General features: G+C 41.2%; 1 protein-coding gene across 1 annotated transcript; it reads right to left on the reverse strand.

Annotated features, from left to right (window-relative positions):
• Nucleotides 1–9813: 9813 nt before the first annotated feature.
• LOC119660894 lies at nucleotides 9814–11650 on the reverse strand. The gene is made up of 3 exons (XM_038069826.1): nucleotides 11515–11650; nucleotides 11324–11448; nucleotides 9814–11249 (listed from the first exon to the last, which is right to left on the reverse strand). Exons 2-3 carry the CDS (start codon nucleotides 11397–11399, stop codon nucleotides 10009–10011), a joined length of 1317 nt encoding a protein of 438 aa, XP_037925754.1. The 5' UTR covers nucleotides 11400–11448; nucleotides 11515–11650; the 3' UTR covers nucleotides 9814–10008.
• Between the last annotated feature and the right edge of the window lie 2002 nt (nucleotides 11651–13652).

Raw genomic sequence — 13652 nt, forward strand, 5'->3', positions numbered from 1 at the left:
GAGAAGGGGTGGAAATGGGGGATTCTTCCCACACCTGGACGTTTGCCGGAGGAACGTAATAGAGATTTCAATGAAAAAAAAGAATAGCATAGGGATCGGCATAATTTTCACCGCAGTCCCATATTTTTTTCACCCTGGACCAGATTTTTTCGCGTAATTTTTACCCTGGGCCCGGATTTTTGCTTTACGGCCCTGGGTCGATCCATATTTTTAATTGAATAACAATCTTTTTTGCATGTATCGAATGCCATTTTATACCTGAAATGTTGCTTTTTGGAGTATTTTATAAAGATACGGTGCCAAGTTGATAAAAATGAATATTTCCGTCATCATCTATTTTCATCATCATCAACGGCGCAACAACCGGCATCCGGTCTAGGCCTGCCTTAATAAGGAACTCCAGACATCCCGGTTTTGCGCCGAGGTCCACCAATTCGATATCCCTAAAAGCCGTCTGGCGTCCTGGCCCACGCCATCGCTCCATCTTAGGCAGGGTCTGCCTCGTCTTCTTTTCCTACCATAGATATTGCCCTTATAGACTTTCATCTATTTTATTCTAGTTTAATCGTAGAGCGAAAGCACCTGAGGCTGCTAGGAACATAAGTACTGTTTATAGTGAAGGTGGTATTATTGAAAGAACAGCTTGAATGTGGTTTTCATATTTCAGGCAAGACAACTTTGACTTAAAAAACGTCAAACTATGACCGGATGACCACCAAACTTAGGTGAAGACCATCTGAATGCAATAATCCATGGTAATCCTCGCCAAACAACAGCATACATCGTTCGACCTCTGAAATCCATGGGAAAGGTTCAAAAGCTGGGAATATGGGAACTACATGTTTTGAACCAGAATAGCAAAAATCAACGAGTTGCAATAAACGCTTCCTTACTCGCTTGTCATCATTCGACAGAACAACAGCTCTAGTCGTTTTTGTCTTGTATAGTTATTGACGATGAAATATTATGTGAATACAGTCGACTCTTGATAATTCGAAATTGGCAGGACTATCAAAAAACTTCGATTTAGCAAGAGTGTCAAAAAGTCGGTGATGTTTGTCTGCTCCCAGCTACCAAGTCCCGGTATATCCACAACTCTCGCCAGAGGAACTACCGCATCTAATACTTCAGGTCTAACTACCGTCTACAAGCTGCACTGAGGGCATTGAGCAGTCCTTTGATCACCTCGAAAATCGTTCAGGAATGCAGAAACCGTTTGAACTCTATGTCTAGATTCAATACGGTGGAACTACTCTGGGTACCTGGTCACTGTGGCATAGAGGGAAATGAAATCTCGGACGCTTTAGCGAAAGAGGGGTCAATCTCCCCTATGCCGGGACCAGAGCCAGCAATTGGGGTATCAGTAGCATTGGCTAAATCTGTTTTCAAGAACTGGGAACATGTTTCCCATAACGACAGGTGGCAGAGCTTAAATGCTGCTCTCGACACACCAAACTTTTCCTGCCAGAACCCAACATACGTACCGCAAAGTTTATCCTGTCGAAAAGCAGGAGGACTTGCAGGTGTATTGTGGGCATTCTGACAGGCCATAATTCACTAGCTGGGCATATGTTTCAGAATAGGAATTACCGAAGATGATACGTGTCCCTGCTGTAATGAGGAAGCGGAATCCACGGAGCATTTCCTATGTGAATGCCCCGCCTATGGACGCATCAGGCATCAGATCTTTGGTGCCGATGTTCTCCAATTACGACGGGTAGCATCACATCCACTAACGGAAATCCTGCGATACGTTAACGAATCCGGAATATTCCGTTAGACGGGGGAGGCGAGTACAATGGGCCAACACGGCCTGAGTGCTCAGAAGCTGTAGCTTCTCCCCCACCATACACACACACACACCGTCTACAAGGAAAAATATCAACATATCTATACATACATAGTTACTAAGATGTTTTCCAGCAAGGGTACTATACCTGAAGACAAAATTGACGGAGCTTCCGCAGAGATGTACAGGCTTCCTTCAGTCTAACAAGTTATTGTTCCCGATATTCATCATCGTCAGTTTAACCTTCATCCCATGCTTGTGGACTATTTTGTGGGGCCATGATCTTAGCATCAGGGAGAACTCTCCATATTGCTATGTCGTCGTCAACTCAAACATAATCTTCAAAAGAGACATCCCCTAATGTAGGGTGAGAGTCCCAAGGTGTTGGTGCAACTTCATTTGAATGGGAATCGATAAGAAATCCACATTTCTGAAAACAATTAAAAATTGTAGATGCGCTCACACTCTTCCATGCTTCCTCAACTATCAACATAGTTGTGAGAATATGAATGACTGGATCACTTTAAAACACCTAGGCTTCGCGGCTTTTCCTTTGATAAGAGGCTTCAACTTTTCTGAACCTTCCATGTTCACAGCAAATAAAAGCGTCAAAATTTCCTTACCGTGATTGTCACCAGGGCATTTCTCATCTTTGAAAGTGACTGTTTTGTCCTGCATGCATTTGAAAAATGGACCAGTTTCATCAGTAGTAAATATGTTGCAAGGTTTATAATTTTCGATTAGTTGAGTCAATTCTTCACTTCTTTATCAATGCTGGTGCCCCACAATTTTTGGAAATAGGCACCTTTTCTAAAATTGGTCAGACACCTCTCACTTGCCATGAAATTGGAAATGTTGAGTTCCTTTGCCTTTTCTTTTGAAATTAAACCGCCCAAAAGAACGTTTTCACTTCTACTCAGTCACTTTTGGTAGTCTGCCTTCTTCCTCAAATGCTGCTGCATCCATTTTCGAACCACTTTCAACTACCTGGATTGCTTCTTTTTTCACTAATTGAGATGAACTTGAATTTTTTTTTAAAACCTTCTGAAGGTAAATTACTACGTTGGCAAGCCAACCTTGTCCTCTGTACCAACTTCGAATTACTGAGTGTACCACCCAAAGGTGCTTCCTCACCCAAAGAAAATAATGTTATGCATATGGTGGGATCAACTGTCAACAACTTTGCCAAGGAAAGATACCAGAGAGATTCATACACATTTAAATCCACCCCCGGTTTCTCTAGCCTCAGCCCTGCCGGTTCATCACATAGGTATTACTTCGCGGAGTAGGTTTGCCCTTAGGCACTCGTCCTTCTCCTCTTTTTGGCTTTCTTCCTTCTTTGGTCCTTCAGCATTATAAGGATCTCCGACCAGTCAGCCCTTATGTCGGCTTCCAATCCTATCGACTTTCCAATTTGGCTGAAGAATTTGTCCTTGGCTTTCTTGAGCTCCAACACAAGATCTCCTTTCTGGGAGCGTCTAATGCGGCTGACACTATCTCCTAAGTTGATGAGTTCGTGGTCTGCTCTCACTCTCCTGGGAATGTCAGCATATGACCGATTACCTCATTTGGAAATTATAATCACCTCCGGTTGTCTCTTTTTCGGGATGCCGATTTTCTCCAGGCTTACTCATCTGCCTTTAGAAATCCGCTCCATTTTTGCAAGGTCGCCGGTGTAACAGTATCGCCGGCAGCTTCTGCCATAATCCTAATGTGCTCCGCATTTTTTGGGAGTTGATTTCTTTTTATTTTCGTTGTTTACCGGTCTCTTAAGTCGTTCAGCTTTTCACGCATCCTCTACCCCAGTTTATCCCCTTTTGTATTTTAAACAGGCGTTACTTGAGCCATCTGGTATACTTTTTCCTTGGACAGCTGTGCATAATATGCTGCATCCATTTGGATTACGGCAAGGCCCGGGACAAAAGAGGGTGTCCCGGGCCTTGCCGTAATCCAAATGGATGCCGCATATTATGGCCCTTATTGTTTGGTGAATATTCCTTTATGAATTCACATAGCTGCGCTGTAACTTTATTCTCCTTCTGTTCCCCCATGTTTGGTTTTATTTCCGGGTATCCTCCCCAGACCCAATTTCATATCCATGGGTAGGCTTTTTTTCTCACCTAAATTTGGCAACTCTACACAAGAATATAATATAATATAACGGATGCTACCCGCAAACTTCATAAGCATGCACACATACAAATACATATATCTGGAGCTGATGGGGCGACATTTTTATTGTCCCTTAACAAGTGAGGCATGAAAACCCTAGAGGGCTCTTAAGGGGACGTTATCCCTCAAATTGTCAAATGGGAAAAATTTGGATGGTGGTTTCGGCTGTATGTAGCCAATGTGAGGAAGAGACGGCCCTGCACTTCATATCCAGCTGCCGGACCTCCTCAGATCTCAGACGAAGACAACTTGGTACGGTTTCCTAAAATAAGTAATCTGCACACTCTCTGCCTCTGAAGAATGTTATCAGATGCGCAAAAGCCTGGGAAGCCATTGAATAGGAGATTTACGAGGGTAGTACAATGGGCCTGAGTGCTTGGAGCTACAAGGCCGTAAGGGAAAAACTTAGTCCCAGATAAACTTCTCCCTTGGGGTAAAGGGCTCGTTCGTGATCCATAAAGCAATGTTCGAAAGGTAGTAGGTGACAGAAAATCACCCCACGCCTTCATTAGGAAAGAGCTCTCTCCTGGACACTGTCACGTGGGGCTTTCAATGTCTAGCACCCTACACACCTTCTCTTCTCTGGTCTTGGTCCACCTGGACTAAACTTAAAATCAACTAGAGTAGCAAATCTGGTGCAGATGAACCATCCTCGTTGCCAAATAGGACAAACGGTTGCAAGAAGACAGTACTGTTTGCTTTCCCTTTTAGTGTCTTATCTTCTGACAGGAATTTATGAAAGTTCTAGTGTGGTTTACTAAAAAATTGAAATCCGCAGGAACGGCACGATATAGAGATTACTTAAACAAAGACTCCTTTTTTACAAATAAATTTTATTTAGTATATAAGTATTTGCATTCAAGATTACGGCGGTCTGCACGGGGCACTGGCCCATAGGGGACCATGCCGCTAGGCTCGGCTTACCCTACAACTCGCATTGCCGAAGCTACGGAGAAGGAAAGGAAACCCTCATGCACTTTCTCTGCGATTGTCCAGCTCTGTCTCGAGTCAGGTTGCGGACACTGGGTAAACTATTCTTTGGGGACCTCAGTGAGATTTCTAGCTGCAGGGTCGGAGAGCTGCTTTCCTTCGTGAATGCTACGGGCTGGCTCTGAAGATCCGAGCCAGCTGGACTCTGCTTCTCTGTTCCTATAACAACAGTCACGGTCTTAGGAGTTTGTGGCACCAAAGCGCTAATTGGGCTCCTCGGAGTGGCCATGATACCTACCTACCTACCATATAAGTATTTATTTCGAGAGTTACTTACTCCTTTCATGAGTGATTCGCAATCTACCTAGCTAAGGAGCTACTTATTCCTTTCCTCAGTGCTTAGATATATAGCTAGCTTCTAGTAGTAGCTATCTGACTAGCTAAGTAGTTAAGCACTGATGAAGATAATAAGTACCTCCTGAAATAAGGACTTATATATGCTAAATAAAATTAATTTGCAAAAAGGAGAAACTAAACGTTCAAGTTCCACAACGATCTTACATGCATCGGGAACGATAACTAATCGATTTTTTCTTACATCTTTCAGTAGAAGTAGGCCCCCAAAAGTCCTGCGGTTTTCAGTCACAGTGGTGGTCATGAGGTACTGTCATCTGTAACAAAAAGAGAAATGGTGCTTAGGTGGAGTGACAACTAGTGGCTTGCTATACCTTCATCCATCAAGGCGAATGGGAGGACTGATTTCCTGAATTTGGTTCGGAAGAATCTGAATTTGATTGGGAAAATCTAATTTTGTATTTTACAACATTATCTTTCAAATGTTCGTTGCTGTATCTCCATCAACTGCCTGTTATTTCACGGTGCTTCAAATGTTATCGAAATCTACACTATTCTTAGATTTCAAAAGTGCAGTAATGTATTCCAATACTACGCTTGAATTGACCTGATATTACCGCAGTGTTACTCACTCTAAACGGGGATATCACAGTCACACTAATGTATGAAACTAGACAGTCTTGAACCATTAACTGAATCGACTTTCGGAAATAAAAAACAGACCCTGCAATGCCAGATCAGAAATAAGGTTGTTAGTTAAAATTCCACTATTTCTTCCCCCTAGAAGCCGAACGTTCTAAGAGAGACAGATAAGTCCCGGGCCCAGATAATCTGGGCCCTTACACCTTGATACTAATATTTATCGTAAAAGCTGAAAGCAGTCATAATTAACAACACTTCATTGAATGTGATTTCGAGAAAAGTGCTTTCAATTTTATTTTTTGCGGACCCGGCCTTCCTTCATTCGTCGGTCTTACAAACAATAATGAGCCAATTGTGGGGCTTTGTTCCGAAGAGCAGTTATATGAGCCCTAGCCAGGCCTGACGAGGGGAATTTCCCTTGAGCCCGGATTCTTATCGCGCCTCACAATACAGACTTTTCTAAAAAGAAGGGATATCATGGGGCCCGGCGTAGTTTTTACCCCAGATTTATATAATTTTGACCCGGGGCCAGATTTTTTCGCATAATTTTCACTCTGGCCCCGGATTTTCTTTCTACGGGTCTGAGCCTTGCCAAGCAACCCTGGAAATTTGAAAATGGCAGTTGAATCCCTGCACAGATGAATAAAATTTACCTATCTATCACTTCGTTCCTAGTTTGTTACAGGAACCTAGTCTATTCATTATAAAATCTTCCCATTTGCGGCTGAAGGAGGACAAAAGAGCACGAAACTTTCTTCCATGATTCTTAATTTAAATTTCTCGTCGCTCTACCATCTTTAATTATTCAAATTTATTGTAAATTGTCTTTCCCACTCCCTAGAGCCATTCAACGTTAAAATATGATCAAATACGACAACAACAAGGACAACAAAATCTCCTCCATCTCTTTTGGAACTTTTCGCTATTTAATTTTCCTTTGTTTTGAAGGAATAGCAAGGAAGAAAAGAAGAGGGAAATCATATAGCAAATAAGAAAGGAGGTATGGGACTTGAACCTTGTAGTGTGTACATCCTTCCAATTTACAGTCTTCCTCTGCTCCCTCGCATCCCTCTCATCAGAAGAACCGAGTCCCAGGAAAAATCCGTTCTATTTGCTCATAAATTTATCCTCTCTAAGTAACCGAACTCATCTTCTTAGAAAGAAACTCTTTCTGAAGAACATATCCATCGCGCGTCTCCTGCATTACCCAAACTCATTTTCATATTATGTGTATCCTTAAAGTAAAGTCTCGGAAAAAATAGTCTGTCTCATTTTTGTTTTCTAATTCAGTACATCATGTCCTTTTCCTCCTTCTCACACAGACAAAACCTAGGATAGTTTTTATGGTTTTACCCAATAGAATGAAACCGTAGGAAAAAGATGCAAAAGGACGAAAAACTATCATCCAAAAACAAACCAAAGGTAAGGACGTGTAGAGTACTATCCGCGCTACTCGTTCACTACCTTGAATTCAATGAGAGTGGCCTCATATCTAGGATACACACACCCCGAGTGCCTGCCTACATTTCGCACTCTTTCCGTTTTTCCAGTAGAGTAAAAAGAAGAAGCTGTACCCTCCCTGCCATATAAACTATGTAGAGCTATGTAAGTGAGTGTGTGCCATATTTATCATCCACATAAAAGAGTACAACCCTAATTCTAATTGGAACCTGGAGCGGATTCCTTTTGCTTATTATCCTGTTGAAAATTGCATTTACTTGTTTTTCTTCTTCCGCACGGAGATTTTTCTCTTCTCCCGAGAAAATTTCTAATTCACCACTAACGCGAGGGGCATCGGCATAATGAGGGTACAAAGAACAGGGTGCAAAAGAGTTGAATTCATTTGGTCGGATCCTGAACTCAAGCCGCCCACATCTCAAGAGGGTAGTATATACCCCGTCGTTGCTATAAAACTGCAGAAAGGAATTTTGCCGGCAGCGTAGAATATTATACAAAGCACAGCTTGCGACATTGAATCTATCCTGGCCGAGCCGTAGTATGTCTCTTATTCTCAAGTCCTTTCGAGTTCGCGGGGAGATCAGCGGGGCAACGCGGCAAAGTACTAACAAAATGACGCCATGCCATGAAGGTAAACATTTTCTTTTCCTTGACAAAGCAGCAGAAGTAGTGGCACAAGTCTCCATTTCGATGTTACGCGGCGACGAATTAATCCCTTGTCGCGCGCAGGCAATTCCTTTTTCAAGCACACACATCTTGAAGAGCAGTAGATTCGTGGCAAACAGCAATAGCGGGGGCGACCAGGACCAGAACCAGGACAACGCCAACGACGAAAATAGGAGATGGCAGCTTCTGAAAAAACTACACGGCGGTGGTGGCGGTATTACACTGAGTTCCAAGATACATATCCCAACCCCATCCCCATATTATTACCGACAAGCTTTGGTGTCCTTACTTGTTCTTCTTCTTCTGGAATACTTTCTCATCGGGCAGGATGTAAACAGGAAGAGAGGCGGAGCTATTTTCATTTTATATGCGCGCATATACACCACGATAAAAAGGATATAAGAACAAAAGAGAGTCTGCTGTTGGCGGAAAAAATATCCGTCGCCTCTTTGTTCGTTGATGAAACTTTCCTCATTGGGAAAAACACGATGGTGGCAGTGTCAGTGACTAGAATTTTTCAATTTCCCGGGGATTACTTGAAACAGCCTCTCTACATTTGAATATTGATATGATGTCTTGGTCGGAGAGGAACGTGAGTACCACCATATATTGCCAGGATTCCTTCTTCTATTTATCCAAGGAAACTCCGCTATGTAAGCCTTTATCGTCGTCGTCGTTAAAATATCCATGCAGACGTTGCTTTGAAGTTCCCTACAGTTTTTCGAAAACCAATTTGATATTTCATAATATTCGGTTTTTAAGGAACACATATCACGTTATGTTTTGGAATGTTTGGAAGGAAGTTCATATGTTACATTCTGTTCCCAATAACCCGAGAAGGGTTTTTGGAAGAACCATCAACTGCCTGGTGTACGATGGAATGAAAAGGATGATGAAATATTTGCTCAATTTTTAGAAATTTTGCCTGAATTTTGAATCGATGTTTTCTTAGATAATTTGTTTATCAACTTTGAAAGGGGTAAGGGGTAAATCGGAAGAAAAACAATCAGAATTTCAATACAGATTTTTGGATACCAGGCAAATCAGCAGGAATCAATTACGTATGATAGTTGAATACGATCAGATTATAGTGTCCTTGCTATAGTAAAAGAAATCTTTTCATTTTGGGAAAACTATGACAGTTTCATTCTTGATGGAAAATAGAGGCATCCGCCAAAAGGACGAAAATCTTAGTAATTCGTCCGAGAAGTGCAATTAATACATTCTTAAGGATTTTATAGCAGTTGGGACCTTTACACCTTTAAAAAAGTTGACTGACAGCTTCGTCCAGGGCCGAGGCAACTCATCCGATGCTGCCTCACCTCTGCCCTGTAACAGAGGCAACTCATCAGATGCTGACTCACCTTGCCTAGGAGCAGTCAATCTCTCAAAGTTGATAATATACTGTAAGCAAGTTTATTTGAACAGATATCCTTTTTTTTCAGTTTTTTTGGGTTGGGTAGTTTCCGAAAATGAGTCCTGTCTCACCTCCCCTTAAAAAAGTAAATAAAAGTAGGTACTTTTTTGCTTTGAATTAATTTCTTCTCATCATCAAATTATGTGATGGAAAGGCCCAAGCAAGTCATACCTTTTATATTTAGTCAAAAATGATCAGTCTCTATTACCTATTTTTTTCCAGGGTATCTACCATACTTACTCCTTCATCGAATTTAAGGCTTCTCCAAGTTCTGAAATAATCGAAAAGCAATTCGAATAGTTAGAAACTATTTAATCGAATTAAAGCCTCAACAATTCCATACTCAACAAAAAAAATTAAACAAGAAATTATCTCAATCCTGCTTTTATGTGTTCAGCCCCTTTGTGATCATATGTCCATCAGGTTATTTTAACTTTTATGTAATTTTTAGAAGAAATACTCGATATCACTTTTAAGTATCTTAAACATATACAAGTCTAATTCCCTCTTGAATTACTTTACTTCCAGGAAGAAAAATAACCATAACATAATCTAGCTCTCGTAGTATATCACATACTTATCACCCGTAACTTAGCACATAGCCCATATTTTCCATAAGGGTCTCCTTGATTGCTGGTTGCAATGCTTTCTGCATATACGTTGTCAATAGTCCGCGTACTCCAATCGAAAAGAGCTGCTCTAGTTCGCGGGTCAGTGCATCAGTTACTTCATTTGAATTCGCTAGTTCAGCATTGAACCAGTTTTGCTGCGGAGGACGTTGAAAATGGTCGTGCTGCTGTATCGGGCGTTTAGGCGAACCATACTTGATGCTGCTTGAAGAGAATAATTCACCGAAAGTACGAGCAGAGTGTGCATCAAAGTCTTCCTTTAGATCCAGAAACCCATCGTTAAAATTCATTAGATCCTCTGTGTCTGGTTTGACTTCATCTTGCCGATAGTCGTCCTGATAATCGTATGAAGAATCTGGCTCCCATTCCATGCTATTTGCTGACCGACGGTGATCGAAAAATCTAGATCCTGATCGTTTAATAGGATCATCTACATATGGTCCGTAGTAATTTTTCCGTTGACTCCCTGAAGAGTAGTTATTTTGGTCAAACCGATTGCGTTTTGAATTCTTTCGAAATTTAATTCCAGTGGGACCTTGACAACCGTGCGCAAAAACGGATAAAAAACCTGGTTCGGAAAAATGAGAGTCTGTCCGTACCGATGCTGGCCTGGTACGCCCCGAGTCAAATGCACCACTGCCAAATGGCACACTGGAATCCAGAGGTGTTGTCCTGAACTCAATCCCTGCGCGTCGTAGTCGAAGGATCATGTTACAATACCCACCACTAGGATGCAAAATAACACGTCCACTTATTGTTAGGTCTGGAAAAACTAGTCGCGTATCCAGGGTACGATTTCTTGAATTAAACTGGCATTTGTCCACCATAACCCAAGGGTCCTTTCCGTGGTTTGGCAAACGAACTCGCATTTCTGCAACTTCAATTTTATCGATAGCACGCCGTATGTATTTCGGTATGTTTTCACCACTTCCTGGCCGATTATGGTCCGATGGATAATTTTTGTCATCAATATCGAGCTTTTCGTTTAGTGTTGAATCCAGTTCTTCAAAATTTCCATACAGAGCATGATATCTAGAGTACGGGGTGACATCAATTCGAGTTCGTCCACTACCGAATTTTAAGCCATTACGGCGAAGCATGGTGTCGAGGGTGTCCTCCAGTTTTCGAGAACATTTGTATGGTGAATTTGTGGCTCTGTCGGGATAGGGAGCATGCACTTGGGTATTAACACCTGGTGGTTTTATTAAATGGTTGAAAAGATATTATTACTACTATCACCATTCCGAAGGAAGTCACAGCACTTACAGATTATTGTGAAAAAAATGATCGATTGAATGTGAAACCAACGTGTGAGTAGCACTATTCGATGACTATTAGACATTTTAGAGGAACCTTTAAAATCAATCGAACACTCGTCAAATATCTATTTTCTGTAGATTATAGATAGTTAAATAAATCCACAAAAATTTTAAAAAAAATCAGCACTCCAGCTTCACCTTGCAGATATATTCACGCACGCACAGCAGAATCTTGAATAGTTGAAATAATTCCATTCATTCATGAGATGGGTAGCGAAGGAAAAACGGAAAAACGAACGCGTGTGAAAAAGCAATTTAAAACATAATATTGACTAAAAGTGACTTCTTCTTTCTTCGGAAAAACTTTCGAAAAAAAAAAGATTCGTTTCTTAAATGCTATTGCTCCCGCAACTGCGACATTGCATATCTAAAACACTTCAAAATCTACATAATGGCACATATCCCATGTAAGAAAGATAAATCCATGGAAACCACACAAGACAAAATGACAATACAAAAAGAAGTGGAAAGAATACAAGAAAAAACTAAAGAAATGAATGAAACTTCTCTTGATGCACCCAAAAACCACTGAACCAAAACCTAATTAAATCACTCATTTGAAATAGAAAGCAAGTTGAACAATCAAGTGAATTTACTTTGGTAATGAGAAGGTTCTGTAGGTTTCCAGTCATGTTAATTTGGCGAGACTGTAATGAAAAAATGTAACAAGGAATATGTGTTCAAAAAATTGGCTGATTCTTATCTGACATCTATGTCGAATTTTGAGACCATAGTGTCAGTGGTTAATAAGGCAAACATTGTTTAAAGAACGTATTGAGGACGATCGCCACCTTGGTCATCCTTCCACGTCTACCGATGAGAACCACATCAACCAAATCAATGATTTAGTACTCAAAAATCGTCACTTGTCAAATAGAAACCTTGTTGACATCACCAACGTACCATTTGGCTCAATTCAATCGATTTTGAAGGACCAATTAGACCCCAGACGTGTCCTATCTCGTTTGATCTTCATCCCGATAATCCCCGATTTTGAAGGACCAATTAGACCCCCAGACACGTCTTATCTCGTTTGATCTTCATCTCCATAATTCACCTTCGCACACACCATTGGTTCCCCGTGACTTTTTCATTAAAAATTCAACGCATATCATACTGCAGCCGCCCAATTCGCCTGATTTAGCTCTGTCTGACTTGGATCTGTTCCCCAAACTGAAGTTGCCACTTCCTGGAAGACATTGTTTTGACTCGATTGAGAAGATTCAAACCACATCGAAGAAGGCCCTAAAGGCGATTCAGAAATCGATTTTAACTACTCTCTCAAGGGCTGGAAAAAACGTTGGCATAAGTGCATTGCTTTGAAGGGGACTTAATAAATTTGCAAGAATAAAAAAACCGATTTTACGATGACGATGCTGTAATGATATGAGTGGAAAAAGAAAATGAATAATGATAAAACAAAAAAAAACCAAATTTATCTGTCAGACAACCCGAAAAATCACAGCAAAAATAAGAGAGAGAGAGAGAAAAAAAAAAAGCTACGACAAGAAAGACAAGAGCAAATGGGAGAAAGAAAAAAAAAAAAACAGCCAAATAAAACCAAAAATGCAGTAAAATGTACTCTGAGGACTCCTCCCTCTCTCTAATTTGTCAACTCCATAGTCAACTCCCGCAAAACTCTCGGATGACCAAAATGCCATCCCAACCTCATAAATTTTTTTATCTGTGTGTCGAAAACCTTCACACACAGTATTTTTCTTCATGAAGAGACAACAATCGAGTTGCTCCCCGTCGCAGAATATTAGATAAAAAGAACAAGCAAAAAAAAAAAACAAGGATCGCGAGAATTCAATCTTCCTCGTCTGGAGTCAGAGAACAAAGTGAAGATGAATCATTGAGGACGGAACGGCACAGCATATAGCCGACTACCTCCGTATGCCGTCAAGGATCCATCTCACCCGTCACTTCTTTCCTACGATTCTGAAACGAAGAGATAGCCATTTCACATAAAGGTAGGGAAGGACACTCCTCAGAAGCTCGGACGGCAATACCTTTCAGCTTATAGCCGCAAAGGCCCGTAGATCCAGAGGCTTCTGGGAGGCAAACACCTACGAGACGTCAAGTCTCAAGACAAACACAACAAACGACTAGCTCTTATGGTATTCTACCAAGGATAGGGCAGGAAACTCTACGTTACAAGGTGGGAAAGGAAATTGAGGCTTAGGAACACTTGCTTCCGGGGAAAAAGGCGTGAAACCTAAAACCAGAAATCTGAAGACAAGTGTACGTGGAGCCTAGCCGGGAACAATATTGAG

The sequence above is a fragment of the Hermetia illucens genome, chromosome 7, assembly GCF_905115235.1.
Source record: "Hermetia illucens chromosome 7, iHerIll2.2.curated.20191125, whole genome shotgun sequence".
In the NCBI taxonomy this organism is placed as follows: Eukaryota; Metazoa; Arthropoda; class Insecta; order Diptera; family Stratiomyidae; genus Hermetia; species Hermetia illucens.